The 23,492-nt window shown below is 44.2% G+C and overlaps 1 protein-coding gene across 3 annotated transcripts in view; it reads left to right on the top strand.

Moving 5' to 3' along the window:
* Window positions 1-17,361: 17,361 nt before the first annotated feature.
* The window catches only part of FBXL7 (F-box and leucine rich repeat protein 7), a 186,963-nt gene continuing 180,832 nt past the window's right edge, over window positions 17,362-23,492 (top strand). The window contains exon 1 of one of the 3 annotated variants that reach the window (XM_035560326.2): window positions 17,362-17,669. Coding sequence is in view for 1 of the 3 variants with exons in the window: in XM_035560330.2 (XP_035416223.1) it covers window positions 17,633-17,669 (37 nt within the window). In the remaining 2 variants the exon portion in view is untranslated. The remainder of the gene's footprint in view (window positions 17,670-23,492) is intronic. The other 2 variants (XM_035560330.2, XM_035560332.2) reach the window with 2 other exon arrangements.

Raw genomic sequence — 23,492 nt, forward strand, 5'->3', positions numbered from 1 at the left:
CTGTGTTTGGCTTTTCAGAGGCGCGTTTTATAGCTTGTGGGTTTGACCGTAATATTCAGGAATATGAAATTAAATTGGAAGCAGGTAGAATTGAGCCTCTGAAGGATTTTTACATCTTAAAACTGACTCTGAGCAAGTATCTGGTTTATGTACTTGGAGAAAAAACGCCCTCTAACTATTAATGTATTAAAGTTTTTACATATAAGGAATCCTATTAATATCTCACTCTTTTTACAGATTTACTATAGTGGAAAAATTTAATCTAAAAATATGTAAGAATCCTTTTCTACTGTATCTTTAAAATTGGCAATGAACAACCACAGTAACTTTGAAGTAGCTATTTTGTATTTTGATATTGTGGCAGCTTTTCTCTTTCAGCTGAAGATTATTTTTATATTGTCTTTTTCCTGTTTTCAAATACTGTAGAATACTGTGAACAGATCAGATTTTTCTGCTTCTGTATTATGAGAAATATTATCTCATTCAAAGAATAATTTTAAAAAGAGACCTTGTGTTTATCGTATCACTTTCCTTTTCCAGATTCTTTTCTGTATTTTCTTTCCATCTTTCCTTCTCTTGTAGTTTTTGACTCTGAGAATGATTTCTGAGCTTCTTAAAACCACTTGTTCCATGATTTTTCCTGTTTTCCAAACAATCATCAGTAGTTTCCTAGGAACTTTGCTGTCACAGTGCCATTGCTGTGTTAATTGCAGGGTTTGGGAATTTCGGTTTGATGTGTACCGATCTGCAGTCCCTTAGTGTGAGGTCGGCCATCTTCTCTTTCCATAACACTCTCAAGTATCCTTACTGCCTCTTGTTTAAGCTGGACGATTTGCTTACACAACTGGGATCACAATTTAGTCTTGAGTAGCTAAACGCTTCATGAAATCAGTCAAAGTCTGCTGACTATTTCCGAATAAGAAAGAGGTAGTTATGCATGAGGACTATACTCCTGAGGTCAGGCAAATTTGTGGTTTTGGACATGAGGGCATGCAGGGTGTGCGTTGTCCTGTAGAACGTATCCCCATCCTCTGACCTGCATAAGTGTGAGAAGGAAAGAAATGTTCGTGGCATTTGCAAACTCTGTAAAGTTTCAGTCTGTTGATAAAGTAAAGAAAACATAAAGGCAAACTGCATGCAATTTTGAGTCATCTGCTAACTGGCTATAAATCTACAGCAGCCAATTTATCACTTCCACCAAGGCTGCAGCAATTTCAACAGGCAAGGGAATGCATCTGCCTGTCCCTGTAGCAGAGCCTATTAGGCAGGTTAAAAGCTATACGGAGATCAGCAGCATCAGGCTGCAGCCCAAGAGGCAAATCCCACATACTGGGGGACAAATGGGAACGCTGCCCATGTGTGAGGCACCCCCCCCTGCTGCGGCAAGGTTTTCACTTGGGTGCTGCACCCAGTGCTGGGTGCTGCTCTTTGAGACGCTTATGGACTAAGGAGGGAAAATCCAAGACCACTCGTGAGGGTGATGAGGGATCCTGATGTTTCTCACAAGGAAGGGCTGAATGAAGTGGGGTTTTTCATCTCAAAGGTGGGAAGGCTGAGGAGGAGATACGATAACTGAGCTCACATACGTGACCACTTCATGTCCGCAGCAGGTAGAGCAAAATACAGCGAGGTGCAGCAAGGAAGCTTCAGGAAAAAAATTTCTCATGACAAGCATATGGACATACTGGGTAAGCGGATTTCATCACCTGAGGTGCTTGCAGCTGACCTAAATAACCATGGGTCAGGAACAGTCTACGTATTCCCTGCCTTTCTTAGGTGATCTTCTGAGACTGTTAACAGCCTTGAGATTTCTGTCAGGAGACAATCTAAGTTCATCCTTTCCTGTATCTGAAGAATACAGAAAGTTTGTTGGGTTGTCCTTTTTTTTTTTTCCCAAAAAACTTGCAGTGAAATATTAAGGTGTATTCCACATAGTAGGTCAGGTTGATGGTTGAACTTGATGATCTTGAAGGTCTTTTCCAACCTAGAAGATTCTGTGATTCTATAATGCAATGGGATGGCCTAAAAACTGTGGTATCTATTTAAGCACCTAGTCCTGCTGTAATTTGTTAACTGGGCAATGTTGTTTTCATACAACATTCTAAATTTTAGAAGAATTTTATACGTTTCTTATCTAAAGATACACAATCACAAATTTTTAGCAACATCTCCAGAAAGGCTTGGAGCAGAGACAGACAATCCTAATAAGAAGAAATGTGGCTCTAGGTGTAGGTGTAGCTTTTCAGGACATGACAGTCCTGAGACAGCTTGTGAGGTCAGTCACTTTGCCTCCACCAACCTATCTGAAATAATGAAGCACTTACAGAGAGCTCTTGACATGCAAGTCTGAATATTTATTAGTCCCTTATGCTTTTCTAACTGTTTCAATTCAGACTTGTGCTTTTATTTTCCAAGGCAAAAGAGCACACGTACTTCAAATTTACAAGGATGCAATAATAAAGCTGAGTTGTACCACTCTGATAAACACAGGGTGCAAGCATGCAGGGTTAGGAGCCCCGGGGGTATTTGGAGAGCACTGCTTTGCTAAACTGCAGGGGCCTCACTGTAGACTGATAACTCAGGGTGCCAGGTCAGTGGTGAGATATCTTCTTTAAGTGCTAGCCAGAATTTGTTGGCAGGCAGTAGGGAAGTGGATAGAGGACTTGAAGGTCAGATGTTTTTCCAAGTTTGTCACAAGCATGCATTAGGGAACAGCACTGTGGGGGTGGACAGGGCTGAGACGCTAGATTTAAGCAGGAGACTGGTGCCTGATACCACCAGCTTTGCAGACAGGAGTATGGATAAAAGGGCACAAAACTATGATGCTGTTTTTCTTCAGGCTTCTGAAATAATGAAATAACTGTGGGGCTGCCCATAATATATCAGTGTTAGCCCTGCTCTGTTCAGTACAGAAACTGTGGTGGCACACTTCAATAATTTTGAGGTGTGTCTGCAAAATGTCATGCAGATTCCTGGTGATGCCGTTGCAAGCAGGACAGATTTTAACTGCTTGAGTAGGAGGACATAAATACTCTAAATGCTCTACAAAATCAGACCAGTAGGCCATCTCATCCAGTGCACTTTCTCTTCAGCAGCACAAATGACTGTAGCTGCTATGTAGTGAGACTGTGCAAACTTAGTCACTTCCTCTGGTTCATTCCCCTTGCATTGCCCCCGACCCACCCCTGTTGCATTTGAGATGTTAAAGGGTATCTTCATCCTGTTCTCTTTCTGTTTATGGACCTACCATCCACAAATTTGTGTGATCCTTTCTGAATCCAATGACACTGTGTATCTCCACAATCTCCTGGGGCAGCAATTTCCACGAAATGTGCAAGAGGTGTAGTAAGATTTTTCATGAGAGGGACCCCCGAGCCTGCCTTTCTGATTTTCCTTTTAGAAAGTTTTGGTTCCTGCACCTTGATCACATAAAAGTAATAGCTTGGACGCATGGACCAGGGGTGCAGTTTTCCCTCTGCCCCTTAATTTGCACATACTTGTAGACTTTCTGCTGGCTCCTGGTGCACTCCCATCTCTGTGGCAGGAGAGGCTGCTGGTGGAGCAACCACTGAGGCTTCCTGTGGCTCTCCCAGGTCCTCTTTGCAGAAGGATTTAAGCACACGGAGGTTTCTGCTGATAAAAGGTGAGTACAGCCCAAGGCTTCCAGTAATTTCCAGGGAGCCCTTAGATGGTGACTGGCTGACTTCATCCATCAAAATGTGAAGTTGGTCTTTCTTCCCCTTGGTACGTGTTGACTCAGAAATGCACCCTGCAGCCATTTAGCCATGCTGAATTTTATACTATGGGAGTGAAAGAAAAGGAAAAAGCCTTTCACCTTGTTAACTGAGCAAACTGAATTTTCTGTGGCTGGCAATACTACGCCTTCTTCATGTCATTTTTGCAATACCTTTCTGACTCTGACTACACTGTAAACTATGGCCAGAGGTGCATTTTCAAAGCTCACATCTGGAGCTTCTAAGCAATTATTTTATTGAATTTGAGAGTGGTGGTGGTAGCTCACCAGGTACTGCTGCAGCCAGAAAAGAGGTTCGGTCTAGAAGGAAACAGAATAAAACTCAGCTGTTTTATTTTTTTTATTTTTATTTTTTTTCCTGTGATGGATTTTATTTGATTGATCTGAACAGATTTGTACCTGGGTTTGGGAGAGGCAGGCTCTTAGGCTCTTTTTTTTTTTTTTTTTTTGCTAATCATTGTCAGCTGTTTATAGGTTTCCAAGAAACAGTTGTCAAGAAAGAAAAAATTATGCATATTAGAATGGTTAGAAGGTTGATCTCTTGATTTTTAATTTTTATTACTTTAAAAATATCCTTGACCTTTCATTACTTTCATTATGGATTTATGCTTTCTCTCTGTAGACAAAAACCTCTCAGGAGCCTGGAGGGTTACAGGAGCTGAGATGAAACATCTTGATTCCTTCAGGTGCAGCAACATGTATTTGGGGAATTTTTTAAAGTATTTCTTTAAGTTGTTATGTATTCAGAGGCACACACACTCCTTTAAACTGATATATAAAAAGTCTAAAAAGAGTACGTGTTTATCTGCCGTACATGTACAGCTATTCTTATGCATGTAAACAAAACCACATTTTGTTTAACCTACTTGTTGATAACTGCCTAAAGCCGAATGGCTAAAATCCTGATTTGTTGCACCTCCAAAAGCAACCGCTGGGCTGGAAGGGCTGCCCGTGCAGATGACCAGACGTGCTTTGTCTCGATGGAAATGGTTTGCAGTGTGAGTCATGCCTTCAGACACGCTCGGTACTGCTCCCCCTGTCCCCTACATCCTTCTCCCAGCCTTCCTAAATGCAACAGGGAGGGATCCCGTGCTGAGGGGAAATGCGCAGCTCCACCTATTTCCCTTTTTGTTTTTAAGCATAAGATGCAATGTACTGCACAAATGGCAATTCATCCGACACTGCCTTAAAAGTGGAGATATTCAGAAGCAAACTTAATGCTTTCTTTTGCTCATGTTCCTACCGGACAAGTCCACGTAAGATGCAGCAAGTTTGAATTGTTGCCATATTGAATTATTTTAATAAGTTATTCCAGAGAATCTGCTTTCTCCGCTTCTTAAATTCTTCAAACTTATGAGGAGTGTTGGAGAAAAGAAGGAAGTGTGCGATATCTGTTGCATTGCTTATTTATGGGCTCATTGTTTATTTTATTTTATTTTATTTTATTTTATTTTATTTTATTTTATTTTTACTTGCTCTCTCCTAGTTCCTCGCTGAAATAGCAGAAACATCTGTCTCCCTTCATTGAGGAGAATCATTTATGAGTCCCAGATTTACCAACAGTATCAGTTACATCCAGCAAACCTCACTCTTGGTCTTATTAATTACTTTCCATCTGCTTTTCCCTCAGGCATCTTGGTTAGCAGAAAAATGCTGACAATCAACAGTAATGGCTTCTTAAGTTAGTTATTTATTGTCAAGCCTTTTGCAGATACAGTTTCAATAAATACCTTCCCCCCCCCCCCTTTTTTTAAAGAAAGAATCATCTTTGAATTGTACCTAGTTGAAAAATAAAAATGTAATAATTCCAGGAGTTGATTTTATTTTTAGCTGAAAGAAGCCTCATTTGGATGCTGTATTTTTATTCTTGACTCAAGGAGAAATGGAGCTCCAGAAACTGCTGTTGGAAGCAGTTACTGTGGGCAAAAGGAGATGGTCCTACTAGGGCTTGGGGGTTTTGCTCATCTTTTTGTGTTGTTGTCAAAGTGAACGTTTATATTCTTCTTTTCCCATGACTTTTCCCTCTTTTGGCTAGGTTGCTCCCTTGGTCCCCTACTGGGAAAGCAGCATTGAACTTGCAGTGCTGAAAAGATGATTAATGATAGGCAAAACTGTACACAACATGCAATTTATTCGGGGGGGCGGGGAGGAGGGCGCAGTGAAATTCCGCATTGGAGAATTCTGGGCAAATGGTGTGTGAAATTGTTGACAAATTGCCCTCATTAAGCTCACTAAATGAATGCTTTCATGAGAACATTGGCTTGATATCACCATGTACCTTGTAACTTCTACTGGAGATTGCACGTGGTGCTATTCTTATCTTTTAAACCCTTGTAGAAGCTTTAATGTCCTGATAAAGCCAGCTGCTGTAGCTGTCTTCACTGCTTGCTACATGAGATGAGAAGGAAAACTGCCGAGCAAGACTTCCATGAGTGGTTCTGAATTATTCATTACTTTATTCGTTACAATGAACCATTCTGAGCCCAGCCACCAGAGTTCATAAATGCCAAGAAATGGATTTAGAAATGCCTTAAGTTCCTCAGCCTTTAACTTGATCCCTATCAGTGAAAGGGACATTTAAAATATGACAGTCACAGAAGCCTCCATTTTAGAAAATGCAGCTTTGGATACTGTTAAGCCTTGCTGGTGGCAGCAAACATTCAGAGGAAAAAAAAAAGTCTTAAAAATTATGGTGTTTGAGGATCCAGTACCTTCACTGGCATTCAAGTAAGGCCAGTGTGTGCTACAGGCTTGCCCTACCAAGTTAATTTTGGCCATCAGCCCAGATGTGCCCTGCTGGGCAAATACTGAGGTGTGAAGCCATCACTGGGGGAATTGCACAGACTGCTGAGACCTTCAAAGATGCAGGCGAGGCCGTGGGCTAGTGTCAAGGCTTGTGCCACATACAATATGTGTCTGCTACCAGATTTTATCATAGTAAGAGGGAAAGTATCTAGGCAAAAAGAAGATTGTAGCTAATACATCTTGCAGCTCCCTGTTACTGAAAAATAATGGCAACCTGTGGGCACGGGAGGACAGGCTGGGGTTGTTGAGGGATGGAGGGAGTCAGGTGGGGTAAGATACCAGTGTGAGCTGTTTACCTTTGATTAAGCTGTTGCTTGAGTTGCTGCAATGGAGTAAGACATGATGGTCAACCCTCATTAAAAGGTGATCCATACAAAGAAACGTTGAAAAATCGCTGTCCTAAATGAAACGTATACCATACAGAAAATGACTTGAGTACAGACATAGGGCTGTCTTTGTGTTGAAAACTGCTGGCAATTTTGTACAGAAACCGTAGGACAGGAAGAAAAATGTGGCATGAATATATTGTCAACCACTGATCCTCCTGGGGTATAAACAGATATAGCTGGTGCTTCTTGGAGCTTTTACTGCAAGAAGACCCTGGCTGGAAAAACTGTTATACAGGAAGAAGAGGAAAAGCCTGCCATGTAAACAAGAGAACAGGATACTACCTTTCCCTCAACTTTCTCCTGTGTCACACAGCATGACTTCTCAACTCAAGCTCTTGGAGGGCTCCAGTAATCACCTTTCCTCTCATTATGGCTAGATAAGCATGGGTGCAAGAGCAATTGGAAACTTTAGTAGAGATTTTCCTTTTCTAAATTGGATTTCCAGTATGGGGAAGAGTGGGCATGATCGAATTACTTTGATCTCCAGTGTTTGAGCTGTGCTAGAAAACTGCACGAGCAGCTCCAGGCAAAGAAGGGCTTGTGTGGGTGCTCTGTAGTTAGCCTCAGGCAAAGCCTGGGTTGACCTTAGGGTACTTTTGTGGGTTTTTAAGCTCCCTTTGCTGATTTTAAACTGAAATACCTCATGGAATGGGCATATGATCCTGTTCAACAGTGACACTGAGGATATGAATATAGCTGTGGTAAGCAGTTGGGACAAGCAGTTGGTAACATATACATCTGTCTACATTTTAGTTCAGATAAGTTAAAAAAAAAAAAAAAGCACCACTTAGATCTGTCAAACTGTCATACAGTGGATTATTTGGTTTATTTTCTTACTTGGGGATGAGTGTGAACACATTTTCCCTACTGCCACGAACTATGCAGTCCAGTTCCCCAAATTGAGGAGAATCTCAGATGAGCTCCATCACCCTGGTAGCATGCTTCCCTGAACGTGATTGTCTCCCTTGCTGTGAAAACATACGTATTCTGTGGCTGTGATGTGCTGAGGCTAAAGCCTGGCTGAAAGGTGCATCTGGGACTTGAGCTTGACTTCTCCTGTTTACTAGGCAGGAACTTGAACCCACTAAGCTATTCTTGCAAACAGCTGTACAAACCATGTCCTCGCTGATCACCCTCCTGTCCGGGAGAGTCTGGAGTGACCTCTCCATTGGTGAATAGTGTCACCAACTGTAAAGTACGTTGGCTCTGAAGTGGGTTTTTGAGTCCTTTAGAGAGGCAGTATACGGATTGTTATCAGCTCTGAGCATCCCGTTACCTCATAAATGGAGTACATAAACTGTGTATCTCATTTCATGTGGGACAGGGTTTAAGGCTGGTCATATAAAATAATTTTTCTAAGACTGGGACATCCAAGCTTCTTCTCTTTTAGTGGTGATACTAGAAAAAATGACTTAAAAGAACATTGATTTGTCTGTCCTCCATAGAAAATCTGCTGGTGACTGCAGCCAAGTGCACCATCTGATAAATTCTAAAATTAGCAGGTTACAAAATCAAGGAGTTATAATAATGACTACATTAACCCATTGTGCTTAGTCTGGGTGTTAAGACTTGGTGGGAAGGAGGGCAAGAAGGAAGAAATAGGAATTGCGAAGAACATGGAGAAGCAAAGCACATCCTTCTTGGGCAGGGCCAGAGGGACAGATACTTCACAGTCAGTACCGGGAGCCTGTCTTCATTAGCTGCCTCTCCTGGGAGGTGTCCCATGAAAACACCATGGGTTATGGCTCCATGGGTCATGGTTCAGCTGTTCATGAACATGGCTAGCAAACAGGGTAGTAAGAGTGGCTTTTTTGTAGGCATCCCCAAACCTTTGTTTACACAGTTTGAGACTGGAAGGGATATAAGGAAAATCCACAACCTCCACAAGGATGTGCTTCCAAATGTGCTACAGGATGTGTAGCCCTGCAACAGACCTTGTAGCAGCTTCTTGTGGCTTTGTGGAGCAACAGGTAGTGCTGGCAACGTTGTCAGGGTCTGGAATTCCTCTGAGCCCTGGCTGACTGATGGCTCAAGTGCTCCCTGTTGGAGTAGACCTTAGCTGCTAATGCCTTGATGGTCCACCACTTCTGCAGAGAATATCTACTTTAAAGGCATCATAAGCTTGTGTTTTTGGATTAGTTCTTGTGATGTGTATCTTAAGTATCTTGCAGTATTGTGACCTGAGGGAGAAAGTTGAAGTTCACTGTTCCTCCTGCCTTATAAGCTGCCTTAGGATAAGGTTCTGGCTCATGTTTCCCCAGCAAAGGGCTGTGGTCGTTTAAGATCCCACTGTCCTGCATGTATTTGTCATGTCCATCCCTCGCCCCTGAAGCTGGGGTGAAGCAGAAGTTTTGACCAGGTGCCTGTCCTTCCAGTGTGCTAAGACAAACCTGCACTTATTAGTGGTTTAAGCGAATACCTGGCACCTTGACCAGACGTGGCTGAGGAGTATTGCTCAGATTTTAAGCCCTGCTGTCAACAGAGCAGTGACTTCTCAGACAGGAGGGGACACAACTTGGGATGTTGAAAATCCAGTACTTACAGAGCGAAATCTACCAGACGAAATCTGCTAAAGGCTTCTAAACAATTTGTGGCAGTTTTTAGTACGTGACCAGCAGATGCAATGTGTCAGCTTTGAAAATGGACTGCTTAAGTTTATGCTATTAATTTTGATATTCCTTTAAGAGGTATAATGCCAGATTTTGACATACAAAAAGAAGACAGTTGGGTGGAAGAAAATACCTAAAGAGAAAATATTCAGGGCCTAAGTGACAGACAACAGTTCAATGAAGGATCTACAGTTTTATGTCAGAGACTCCTGTACTGATTGCTACCGCTGTCTGCTTGATCTATTTGATCTGCCTGTGGGAAAGGGACGAGTTAGGTACTTGATCCCAACTCCTGTAATCTGCCAGTTGAGATGAAGGCCTGCTCTTCACTTCATTCCATCATACCCTGAAGAAAGGACCTACCCTTGTCTGTCACACTCTTTGCACTGTCATCAGGTGTTTCTTTCAGCCTGGTTTTGTGGCAATGAAACAGGCAGACTGCTCCTGAGGCAGTCAGTGAGAGGCACGTTGTGCTCTGAAGGGCATAGTCTCACAAAGCAGAAGTATCAATGAAAATAAAATTGAAATAGCAATGCTTCAGCTGTTGGCTCACTTCATGATAAGATCCTTGTAATAGTTTTCTTAACTGTGAAGGACATGTGCAAGTGATTTAATATGTATGAGCAAAAATATTTAGAATAATAGATCTGAATGATAGAAATGGAGCAATGACACTTTATTTCCCAGAAGCAATTGGCTGATTTTAATTAAGCCAGAAATTAGCCTGCTAGATGATGGCTCATAAAATGTCTGGAAATATCAACTTCATGCTAATTGTGCTGGCTTTACATGTGGACACTGTCCTTATGGTAAATTTCCAAATTAGTCATGGACACATGGGACAAGGCAGGCTGTTTGCTGGGGGATGAGCACTGGAGGAGGCAGGGGGCCTTTCTGCTGAACCTAGATGCTCTGCGTGCTAGAGCTGCTCTGCTGGAACATTTGCCACGGGCAGAGAAAACGTGCTCCGCTATTACTTGAAAAGCCTCCTAGCAGAGCACACAAACAAGACTGTCCTGTTGTGCAAGGGGAAGCAGACATGCTCTTTGTCCCATTGCACTGGGACAGCTGCCGTCAGCATCCTCAGCATCCTCTAGCGTTCGTGCCTTAGCCTTGTTTCAAAAGCTACATGCTGATGGTTGTGTAGACACGCACTTTTCCTGCGTTGTAGCACAGTAGTCCAGGTTAGGGTACTGAAAGAGCTTCTTGTTAATGCTTCTTCATTTTTCTAACAGCATCATACTGTTGGTAACAAATGAAGTTATGGGTTTTGTTTAAAAGAATGCAGGATGTGGTGACAGAGAGGCAGTGGTGTTACTGCCACCAGGGATGCCATTTGTTGGCTTTACCTCTGTGAGAAGGTGCCTAGCTTGCTTTCAGTGGGTGCAAGCTGCCTTGACAGAGGAAACACAGCTCAGCTTCACCTGTGACTGGGCGACCAGCAGCTGGTCAAGATATCTGCCAGGCCTGTGCAGAGATCTAAGGGCATCAGAGAGGTTTTTATTTATTTATTTATTTATTTTTTAATGAAGTCTGGGCTGTGTGCAGGGAGAGACTGCTGAGGGAAAATGAGGCATTTTGGCTGCAGGCTGGACAACTCAGGTGCAATAGTTCAGAAAGCTCTGAAATAGAATAAAACTTTCTGAAAGAAACTTGGTGAAACTCTTCTTTGTGTTGCTAAATTGTGCTGCCTCTCTTTATGAAAGGAAGAGGAATTGGGAAGGAGCCCATCGGGGCTGAACTATTCAAGAGCCACTGCCTGTGAATTTTGTTAGGATGTTTTGCATTAACATCAGTCTGAGGCAGAAGAATAGAACTGGTGGTGGTGGAGGAGAGAGGCCATGAGAAAAAAACAATTGCTTCAGGGCACACTGATAAAGCCTGAATACATAGAGAAGTTAGTGGAGACTGGTGCTGAGGAGAAAAATCCTGTGGAAATCCAAGAAGTTACTGGCTACTACCTTGGGAGGGAAGACAGTACAGGTAGGAAGCAGAAGGGAAGACCAGCAGGGAGTTTTGTTGGGTGAAGTGTCTTGGGAAAACAGGGCCTGAGAAGCTGAGACAACAGCTATCCAATTGTGAAGAACAACCTGTGAAATGAGGCACCAGCCTTTGTGACCGTGGCACTGTTTGTACCAGAGCTGGACCAAGGTCAAAGCAGAAGGAACTGTGCTTATAGAGATAGTCAGAAAAAGTAGGCTCTAATGCTGCATCTTTTTTCCAGCACCCCATGTTCCAGCAGTACCTGCTGCTTCTTTGGAGAAGAAGATCTTTAGAGATCTCTAAAATTATGCTTTCTCTCTCCCCACCGTTGATTCCCATAGGCTGCTTCTAGATAGGGGCTTTCAGTCTGTTCAAGTCCCTCTTCAGGGAGTGTCCACAGCATGATTGTCAGCTCAGGCACAAACCTACCTCACCCTGCCCTGTTTTTGCAGAGAGGAAACCTGGCCACAGCAGCTGGACAGTGTGCTGCAGCAGGGTTCCCAACGAGGACGGTGTAGACATAGCCATGACACTCGGAAAATCTTCTGTTGCCATCACTTCTTCTCTTAGTCCAACTAACAGCAGTCTGCTCTGCAGAGCGTAGGTTTCCAGCCCTGCAAATGATTGCTATAGATGTCAATGAGATGAGGCAATGTATCTCCACGAGTTCATTCTTTGCTTAGTTCTTGGACCTTGCACCAGCCAACCCTGTGTTTCAAACCAAACAAAAAAACCCTACATTAAAATTGCAAGGTCAGACATAAGCTATGAAACGCCAGGATTAATTTTGCCTGTACAGCCCTACTATGTCTCCATTGTGCTTATGCATTATAATGCCATAATTTACATAATCACAAACTGCTTCTGGGAAATGAAGTGGTTTTGCAGTGTTGGCTGCGGGCCGCAGCCTTGTTTGTTGTGGAAGGTGTACTGCGGACAAGGCAGGGGAATTCAGGATGGTGGTTCTGGAGTTGCACACAGTCTTCATTCTTGTGTTTTCTAACACTTCAGACTTAAGAGCTTGACTTTGCAAGCTCGCTATTCTTTTCAACAGATTTTACATGTAATGTAAAACATGTTTCAGCACAGTCTGAGGTTTATTTATTGCTTTTGTTGTTGGAAGAAGGGAAAAATCAGGTCCAAGTCAGGATTTCCTCCTGTAAAAATGAAAAATCAGCAAAAATACCTTAAAATCTCAGCTGGGTTGAAAACTTTTTAAGAGTTAAATTAGTTGAACATCTGAAAGGAGCTTCAAATAAAACTGGATCATTACTTGGTAGAACTGCCTGTACTTCGTCTGTTCTGTGATTCCATCAGCACCAATCATACAACAAACTCGCTCAAGTCCAAAGTGTCCTAGAACTGGAGCACCACCTTGATTTAATGCATTTTAATGAAACCTATCGAAGTCACTGTGGGAGCAGAGCCCTTGCGTGGCTGGAGTAGCCTGACCTCATGTGAGGATACACTGCGAGAGTTATCAGCCAGCAGAGCAGACTCCACTAAAAGTCCTGCCTCTTAAAATACAAACCAGCTATCCTTAGAACCTGCAGCTTCTTAGCCATGTAGCTCTCATGTTCACTCAGCTCTGTAGTAAGGCTACTGACAAATAAAATGACACACAATCTCAGGTCATATGGCAATGGGTCCTTAACTTTTATGTGTAACGATGAAGATAAGCTAGACATTTCTTTCCTTCAGGAGGCAGGTAATATTCATGGATCATTTTGTAGTCAATAAAACAATATGCTTTTGATAACTGCTTTAAGTTGCCAGTAACTTGTTAGTCAAATTTCTTTTGGATTATTTTTCACTTTAGAGTGCCCAAAAGCAGTCAACACAGATATTATCATGGAGTGTTCACAAAATATATGCAGCCATATGAACACGCTGATGTAAAAGTAGAATTAATTAGAAAAATACTACTTGGCTTCTGCTGTCTTTAAAAAAATACTAATTTTTTTCATCATTTTATTTAAATACAAAGTGTGAAAACAAATGCTTAAAATGTCTCAAGTGTGAAAAATCAAAGCTTCCTACACAAATAGGAAGCTAGTCTTAGAGAAAACTAGTCTTAGTTTTGTTGCTGAAATTTGAAGTCCTGGGATACAAATGCCTTTTCAACTGAAGTTCAACATAAAGCTAGTTGGAAGTAGATGGAAGTTTTTCTTTTTTTATCCTTTTCTTTCTTTCTTTCTTTCTTTCTTTCTTTCTTTCTTTCTTTCTTTTTTGGGGGGGAGGGGTGGGATTCAAAAAGGAAAACTTAGGCTAGAACTGAAGGAGAAGAAAAAAAACAACAAAAAAAACACCACAACTGTGGCAAAAATTCCAGAGCCAAAATATTTAATCTTGGAATTGCTGTGATGATGCCTTATGGAAATAGTTCAGTTGCTTTCAAATTTATTTATTTTTCCTTTATTCAGAACCCTTTCTTTGGCTACTTCTTCCAAAATCACTGTGGTTTTATTCATGGAATAGAAACATGGTCGATCATGAGACATGTAATGCACCACAGAGGAAGGCCCATAATGAATAGAGATGTAATGCAAACACTCCCAGGAAGGATTGTAACAACACATTCAAATAGAAACATTTTGGCCCATAGCTTTCTTGTTCTTTCTCAGCCCTATTAATTTTTAAATTCCTTGCACTGGGATGGGATACAAGTCTAAGAGAAAGGCATTAATGTCTCCTCATAAAGAAGGAAAATGGCACTATAGGAAGACACATCTCATATAATGATAAATCTTTCCCACTCTTGTAAGAATAGCTATTGATAGTACTCCATCTCCTCCCCTTTTTGGTGGGTACACACTGCTTATATTAAGAGACAACAAACCACAGAGTTGTTCTTGTCCTTACGGAAAGTACTTCCTCTCCTTTTGATTGCTGAAAATGTGGCAGAACTGATGTGCTTTCAGATCTTTTGTACCATTTTGAAGGCTAGGGTATCTTAAAGGGTCATTATAAAGAGTTTTCCAAGATTGACTGTCCTAAATGCCTAGCACAAAAGGGTTACCCATTTTCAGTAGTATCATCTGTGACAAACACGTTTCTGCTGAGAGTTTTATGTCTTTGTACCAAAAGAAGTTCTGTACTTTACTGCTTCTCCACATGCCCTTCATTTCATTCTCCTCTGGAAATAGCGTAATGGGATGTACAGCAGAAATATTCAATCCTTTATCTGAAAGCTGCTCCTAAACCAAGATCTCCTAAACCAAGATGTCCTTTCCTTTCTCTCTCTCTTTTTTTTTTTTCTTCTTCTTTCCTTTCAGTTCTGGTCATGTCAGAATATTCCTGGGCTTTGTGCCATAAACTTGATGGAGTGGTAATTTGTTTGTCTAATGTCTTTATTCTTTACAGGGCTCCCTTGACAGCTGAACATGTCTCACAAAGCATCATTCCATGCTGTTCTTAAAAATGCTTCTTGACAAAGGGATTCATTTCAACTATGTTGTATCGTATTTTGAGTTTGGAGGGAAAAAGTTGTGTTTCTCCTCACAGCAGCTCTGTTCTTTGTGAATAACATAACAAATATTTAAGTATAGCTATGAATTTGGGTCTATGTAAGTTTATGTACCCTATCAGTCTAAGAAATTTCTCTCATATACAAGAAAGGCTGCTGCAACCAGTGTACAACTTTCTGGGAGTCAGAAGAAGGACTGTTGGCCTTCCTGGCTCTATGAACCCTGCAGGAAAGCTTTCAGGTGGTTGACTACCACAGGATGCACAGCACATGACAAGACGTGAGGAGATGAGTGGTTGCCTAGGGAGCAGTTTGCAGTGGCTATTCCCACCACTGCATTTCAGGATAAGATTAAGCACAGCTGGGCTGCACATGGAGCTGGGACACATGCTGGTTTCAGCACAGCTGGGGACTAGCATTGCCCAGCCGCGCCTGCTTGGGAGAGGATGACATGGTGGGCATGGCAGCAGCAGCTGCCCATTTCTGACTTGGAGGTAGGCTGCTGCCCTGCAGAAAGCTTTTCTTCTTTAACTCTGCTTGGGTGAGTTTTTAGCAAGTGTTCGGGAGGGCTTTTTTGAACCCTACAAGTCATACTGCAGGAGAAGGAATACTTTGCTGGCAGGCTGTGGGCCTGTATGTAGAGCAAACGTTAACCGTGCACCGTTACCTTTTACTGCTTTACAGATCTGAAGGCAGGTTGCTTTTTCCCCATGGCCTCAACAGGTAACGCTCAAAATGCATGTTCAAAGCAGACGCTTGTGTCAAAGCCTGCCCGCCTTGGCACAGGACAAAGCTGGTTTAATATTAGTGGTTAGAAATTAACCTTTGAGTCAAGAAAACTATATTTTCAGGCTAATTCACATTGTCTTTCAAAGGAAGCTCAGATGGTAATCTAATGAGTCTGGCCCCAGAAGGCATGATTTTCCTAGTCATTCACTGATTTGTGAGAACTGAGGGGTGTGTGTAGGCATCTTGAATCAGGACCAAAACTTCTTTGCAAGGAGAAGCCTTAATGACCTGTATTTGATGGGATTAGAGTATAATTAAAGTTGCCTGATGACTTGGTCATTAGTGCTAACAACACTCATTTCAGCTTCAGGTAATTAGCTCACCTCTTATTGAAAATGCATATATATATATATATGTTTATTTTCAAGTTAAATACCCACAAAACTTCAGGTTTTAGAAACTTTATTCGTAGTGCTGTCAGTGTTTATGGTTTAGGCTCTGCAGTTTCATATTCCATTTGCAAATGCTGACAAAGAGTATTTGCTCAAAATTATTTATATATTATCTTTTGTCTAGTGTGTGTTGGGATGTATTTTTGAGCCCCTCACTACAAGAAGGACATGGAGGTCCTAGAGTGTATCCAAAGAAGAGCAACAAAGCTGGTAAAGGGTCTAGAGAAGAAGTCTTATGAGGAGTGGCTGAAGGAGCTGGGGTTGTTTAGCCTAGTGAAAAAGAGGCTGAGAGGAGACCTTTTTGCTCTCTACAACAACCTCAAAGGAGGCCGTATTGGGGTGGGGGTCAGTCTCTGCTCCCAAGCAACGAGTGATAGGACAAAAGGAAATGGCCTCAGGTTGTGCCAGGGGAGGTTTAGGTTGGATATTAGGAAACATTTCTTCGCTGAAAGGGTTGTGGGACACTGGAACAGGCTGCTCAGGGAAGTGGTGGAGTCACCATCCCTGGAAGTATTCAAAAGATGTTTAGATGTGTTGCTTAGGGACGTGGTTTAGTGGTAGCCTAGGCAGTGCTAGGTTAATGGTTGGACCTGATGATCTCAGAGGTCATTTCCAACCTAAATGATTCTGTGACATTTAGGAAGATGGGCTCTTTCATATATAAGGCTGGGGACACGCTGCTCCTCAGGCCATGCAGGTTACAGGCGTCCCTCTCCTGGGGCTGTGGGCTCCCCTTGCTCTTCTGTCTCCCGTGTGTGACTGCTACGTGGGCTCCCTTGTGGTGTCACTAGTGGTGCTGAGCACCCTTTATGACGGGCCACGCTCCGTTAGGTGCAGTTGGTAGCAGCAGCTGGGCCCCCCCAGCAGCCTGTCCCTTGGGGCACGGAAGCGCGAAGAGAGCTGAAGAGGAGTTTCCATTTGGTAATTAACGAGTTTGAAGGTGCACGACCAGCGGGAGGGGACCGGGGGGAACACCCGGGGCCCAGCGGGGCAGTGCTGAGGGCGCTGACTCGGAGGCCCAGCCTCCCCCCGGCCCAGCCTCCGCGTCTTTCCCGGCCAGGGCCGGGCCTCGCTTCCTTCCCTCCTCCCTCCGTCCCGGCGGCGCTGGGCGCCGGGAGGAGGCGCCTGCCGCTAACAAAAGTCGGCGGCGGCGCTGCCCGTCCTCCCTCCGTCCCTCCCCGGCAGCAACAAGTGGCTGGCGGCGGCTTCCCGGGGGAGGCAGCCGGGCTGCGAGGAGGAGGAGGAGCGGAGCCGACCGAGGCCGGAGGAGCCCCCGCGCACGGCGGCGGGGCCCCGTGGATTACAACTGGAGCCGGCCGGGAGCTGGGGGGCGCCGGGCGGCGCCGCGCCCCTGCCCTTGCCCGCGGTGGCCATGGTGCGCGGCGGGCAGCGGCGGCAGCAGGGCCGGCGGCGGCGGGGGTGGCGGCGGGCATGAAGCCGGCGGGATGGGCGCCAGCAACGGCAAGCAGTACGGCAGCGAGGGTGAGCCGCGGAGAAGGGGCTGGGGGGTGCGGGGGGGGGGTGTGTCAGGGGGGTGTTTGTTGCCGAAAAGCCGCCTTTTGTGAGGGCTTGCGACCCGCCCGCTGAGCGCTGGGCTGCTGTGTGGCTGCTTCCTGTCTGAGCAGAGGGGAGAGAAAAGGGGAAAAGGAGCCCCGGGCAGCAGGGGAGGGGGAGTTAATGCGCTCCAGCTGCTAGTCGAGCCTGGTCCTCCCGCGATTCCGCCGGGTTTGGTGCTCGGTACGTGGGGCCTAACCCGTCCTGCCGGGGGGAAGGAGCCCGTCGGTCTGGCTGGAGTTGCAGGGGGATGGGTCTCGGCCGACGGCGGAGAAAAAAGGGGCCAGCGAAGGCGGCAGACCCACAGCGAGCACGGGAGGTGTCTCCTCTGTCCCCCGCGCCCAAAGCTTCCTTCAACCCCCAGCCGTCGTTTGCACGCCTCACCCGACAGCATCCATGGGACCGTGTGGGGCACACGTCCTACCCTCACCGTGCTCGGGGGTCACCGCCTGTCCTGCCCTTGCTGTGCTCCTACGGTTGTGTGGGGTCACCACATGTCCCCCCTTTTTGTGAGGGTGGAGTGAGGGAGGCGGCCCTGCAACCTGCTGGATTCTCCGGGGGTCCGGAAGGCAACTGCCAAAGAATACACCTCTCTCACATCCAAAGTATGTGGGGAGGTTGTGGAAAAGGAAAGGAAAACCACCGCTTCTCCAACAGATTCTGTGGTTCCTTTCATTTGGTGCCAAATGAGCTCTGCTTTCGGAAGAGCTGAAGGATTCAGGAGCTTCAAGCTCAAGACATTCTCCCTGTTGCAGGGTTTGGCTCACTTGATGCCGTCGTGAGAATAACCTCTGCGTAAATGGGGTCAGCCTGGAAGCTGCGATCAAAGCCTCTTTGGGCTCCTCCTGAAAGGGTAAATCCTAGGTTGTCCCTGGAGTTGAGTCAGTGTCTTACAGTTCTTGGTTCTGTGCAGAAGTCATTGCTGAGGGGTTTTGGCACGATGACAGGAAGGCACGGCTGTGTCCCTGAGCTTTCTCGTGGATCCATAGGAATGCTTGCTTCAAAACATTGGGGATTGAAGTGATGGGTTAGGGTTATCTTCTGCAGCCCTGAGTGAAGTGGAGGAGAGCTTTAATGTTCTCAGACAGCCCAGTAGTAACTGCAGGGAGGAGGCAGATCGGTGCGACTGGGATGTTCCTAAGTAATTCACCTCTTCCCTGCATTCAGAGTAGAGTGGAGGTCAGCTCCTGGGAAGGCAGGCAGCTCCTGGCACATGTGACAAAGTTGTTTATGCAGCACAGGCCATTACCTGAGTTGAAAAATAGTAGGCAGTATATTGGTTTAAAACCAACCAACTGAAAACAAACAAACAAAAAAACACAAAACCCACAAACCACCACAAACAAAACTGTGGCCCATGCTTTGGTTTTTCAATTCAGGTCTCTTGTTCCACCCATCAGCTTCTGTACAGCATCAATCACAGTGAAACTTACAGACACTCTTGATCACCGCTTTCTTACTCTTGATCACTGCTATCTTTCGGGGTGATGGGGAGGAGAACAAATCTAAATCTGATAAAAGGAAGCTTTTTTTTTAATAAGGTACTCTGTATTCCTAGCTGGGACTTTTGGTACCTGTAGCAACTGAACTACCCAATTGCCATAAAAATTGCTTTTAACAGGATGTGATTGCGATCCTCAGTGGAAGGGTAGGACTGTCCTTACATCCAGTTCTTCTGTGCCCTAAAAGCAAACCTGAATATCTGTGTTTAAGTTGATAAAGTGGCACTTGTAGTTAAAAGTATGTTACTTTCAGCTGTCTGCTTTGTAGACTAATGTATTGCAGTGTGCTGTTTTAGGGACTGAAACCAGGGATGTCTTTAGGGATGGAAGAAGGTACCTTTGCTTAGCTAAAGCTAAATGCTGTCATCTTGCTTAGTGCTTGCTGATACCTGAACTGAGATTTCAAGAGGACAACTGAAAGTTATTTTTTAAATGGATGTTATCTTCTAGTCTTCCCACTTGTAAGAATGTGGAAAATCGGGAATCCGTCTGCTCAAATTCCTTCTAAAATTGAAGATGAGGAGATGCATTATGGCAGGGATAACTCCCACACAAGAAAGCACTAGATAACATTTATTAATAGGAAATTATATTTTGCATGGATTACTACATTTTGCTATGCTTATCAGAACTAGACAGTTTTTCAAAATCACATACATGTTGTATACATGTAAAATCTCAGGCAGGTATCCAAAGTGTTTGTGACTAATCACATAAGCTACACTATATTTCCTTTTATTTCATTTTTTTTTTTGCTCGTCCAAGGCTTTATTGAATAGAATTTTATTAGAACCTACAAATTGGCATGCTAAGCAGACAAGAGAGCTGGATGTTTGAATAGTCTAAAATAATTTGTCGTCAGAGTCTGAGTAAATAGTTCCTGGCATGTCTGATGAGTATATCTGTTTTCTACAAATTTAATTCTGAGACAGGAGAAAACTGGATCACAGCCAATCTTGAAGGTCAGTAGGATCGCTTCTCTGAAAATTCATGAACTGCAAGTGGGGTATGAACACAACTCTTATTTTCAAAGGGAAAAAAACAAATTGTAGAATACCAAATCTTGTCTACAGGAATTTATTTAATAATTTACTCTAAAAAACCAGGTAGAGTTTATTTTGCTGGTCATCACTTGGTCTTTTCAAACGTTTCCTTAAGGGAGATGGCTTATGAGAGCTTGTTTCCCTAGAAAAATACAGAGCTTGAGAGTTTAGGCTTATCGTAGTGTGCGGTAGATCCTGGCTGAAGTGTTAATGCTTAAAGCCACTCCTTGTGAATGTGTCCAGCAGTCAGGTTTCAGTGGCGTGACTGAAGCCAACAGGTTACTGGAGCAAGAAATCCGTTTGAGCACGGAACAGTTGCAGTTGAGCATGGCTCGCACCTTCGTGAGAGTGCTTGTTGTTGTTGTCCTTTGCTTTCTTGCTCTAGGAATAAATCCTTCACCTTTCTGTCACTGGTGTAATTCCCCATCTGATTTTTAAGTAAGCGGAGATCTGCCGAGCTTACATCTGATAGTGGAAGGAGCAGCCTGTTGTTGTAGAAGCTATTGAAATCCGGTTTTTATATTCAAGGATTTCTGTTTAAAATATATTTGCGAGGAGAGTCGCAGCTGAATAAATAAGACATGATTCGTCGCCACAGATGAGGAGGCTGAATTGTGCTACCCTTTAACTACTGCTGAATCGATTAGACACCTAGGCAGCTGCTGTCTGTACCATGCTGCTCATTTTCTGTAACTGTTCTGTGCACGTAAATAGCTTTACGTGTGCTCGGCAGGGGTCTGGACCAGTGCCTGGCTGCAGGGCCCAGTGCTGAGTGGGGAGTGGCTGAAATCGACCTGCTTTCTTTGGGAAAAGGGCACCAAGCACTGACCTTACAACCTGAGACATTTTTGCACCCAAAAAGTGGAGGGGGAGGAATTAAAAACTACAGGTTTCTGTTTTGTGAGGCAGTTGGGTTTCTGAGATGAGCCGGAAGAGCAGGCTCTGTGTGCCCTTACGTCCAAAGGAAGCTGTGGTGTATGGGTGGAATGTCAGACTTGCAGAATAATGATAACTTTTCAGTGCTTGTCCTCTTCCCAAATGACTTCACTAGACTGTGAGACTTCGGGACCAGCCAAATTTAATGCAGGTAAGTGGTGTTACAACATGTGGTCGGTAACAGTGTTCAGACCGTGTATAGGGACGTCTTACTAATGAGTCTACCTTCCAGACTGCTGCAGGTGGTCAGTTGTGGCTGCAGTTGGCCACCTCCTGCCCCTTCTCCTTCCAGGGGCTGGTCTAGAGAGGGCTGTTGACAGCCTGCAGCAGGTCTGGTTGACCTGCTGAAATGTGTTGTGGAAGACTTGATGCAAGAAGCAAGGCTGGTGCTGTGAAGAGCAGAGGATGGCAAGGGGAGAAAGAGAAGAAATGGCAGTGTGGGCAAGGAGATCGATGTCCGTCCTCAGTCAGAAGTCTTGCTGACAAACTGGTTATGTGCTCATATCCAAGAAGAAAGAAATAATTTGGGAAGACATAAATGGGAACTCTTTGGGAGTAACTTTAACCCAGTTCTGCTTTTGGAAATGTTCCTCCTACAAGCTTTTTTGGGGGGGCATTCTCTGTTCTCAAGCTGCCTGGAGGGTGAATTCCCACCTGCATCCAAGCGTCCTGGAGACGTGAAGTGCCAGTGCAGAAGCCTGGCTCTGTCACAGGATGTAGGTGCCCCAAAACATGGACAGCGTGCTTTGTGAGGTTGGCTTTAACTGTTGATTGTTGATCCTGTGGCAGCTGGAGCTTTCTAGGAATTGCATTGCTTCCCAGCCTGTAGCACTGTGGCAAAAGAGGTCAGCCTGTGTTTGCTTTAGAGTGGGTTGCTCTCTTAAATCCTTCCTTTCAGGAAGAGGAGAATGGTTAAAATCTGCTGCACAGTCCTCATACTTCATGTCTGTGTCCTCTTTGTTGAAGCTGTTGTTGGACACTATCTCCTTGTGAACGCTGCCATTTGATTACAAACCAGATTTCTGTTAATTTGCGGCTGGTGAGGGTTCTGACACTTGAGATGTTGCACGTAGAAATCTTTTACTCCCCAAATCCTATTATTCAGGACCTATAGGTCTGTTAGGATTTGTTTCCTCGTGAAGTGTTTGTAGATTAACCTGACAAGCAATGCACATCATGTCTGAACAGCAGTATAACATGGTGGGTTTGTGCTAGAGAAGGTCTGTTAGTGATGGGTAGGATATTTTATTGAAAGAGTGAATTCGTAATAGTTCATCAGATTTTATTGATGGCTTATGTTGGTGGTTAGAACCTGAAGAGCATCACGGGATATTTTAATGAGGGTAAGGGAATGGAAAAGACAGTAAATCAGTTTGTACTGAATTAATTAACTATGAAATTGTGACCTCCCCTCTGAGGTGTCTTCTATGTGCACTGCATCTTCAGCAACCAGGGCAGTTTTTGAGCCTGGTATTTAATTTTTTTCCACCCCATGAACTTCATAGGCTGAAGTGAAGAGCCTTATCAGGTTAGGTGCTAAGTGGTTCCTAGGCTGTGCAATTTATTCCTGCTTTGTTTCGATGTCTGAGTTGCAGTTACACACAAACATCTGATGTGAAGTCTAGCACATAGCTCTTAGCATTGTCCTGCTTGCTGTTCGATCCTTTCTCAGAAGATCTGTTGAGATGCTGATCTTGCTGTTCTTAGATAAGTGTTTTTGTCCCGGCTTGGCTTCTCCTATCTCTTACACCTCCCCAGTGTCTGATTGCTGCCGTTGAACCCTAACACCCTCCGTAGGACTGCTGTAAATATTACGGTGCCGCTCAGTGGCGCTTCTTGTGTTGTGCTTGCTTGTCTTACTGTGCTCGGTCAGGGCTGGTTCTCGCGTTTTACCCGTGGCTGTTTTGCTCTTCTGGGATTCAGGGAGTGAAGAGTTTTGTCTCTTAACAGCAAGATTTTGACAGGAAAGAGAGCCAAATTCAAAATGTCAGTCCTGCAAGCAGCACTGATTCTTTTTTTTAAATAGTGAATTTCCAGAACTTCTGCTTTGCCAGTGGCCAACTGCTGCCAACCTAAAGTAACCTTTGTGAAAGCTGCTTATTATATGATTTTTATGCAACTTTCAACTGAGTGATGCAAGAGGATTGTGTTTGTGTTTACTCAGTTTGTCTCCAAAAAGAAAATCTGCTGTAAGCTGCGTGCTCACATTACTGCTGCTTCTCTGGATCCCATGGTGGTGGGGTGCCTGCTGCAGTTAACTGAGCTGCTGC

Source organism: Cygnus atratus, chromosome 2 (genome assembly GCF_013377495.2).
Source record: "Cygnus atratus isolate AKBS03 ecotype Queensland, Australia chromosome 2, CAtr_DNAZoo_HiC_assembly, whole genome shotgun sequence".
In the NCBI taxonomy this organism is placed as follows: domain Eukaryota; kingdom Metazoa; phylum Chordata; class Aves; order Anseriformes; family Anatidae; genus Cygnus; species Cygnus atratus.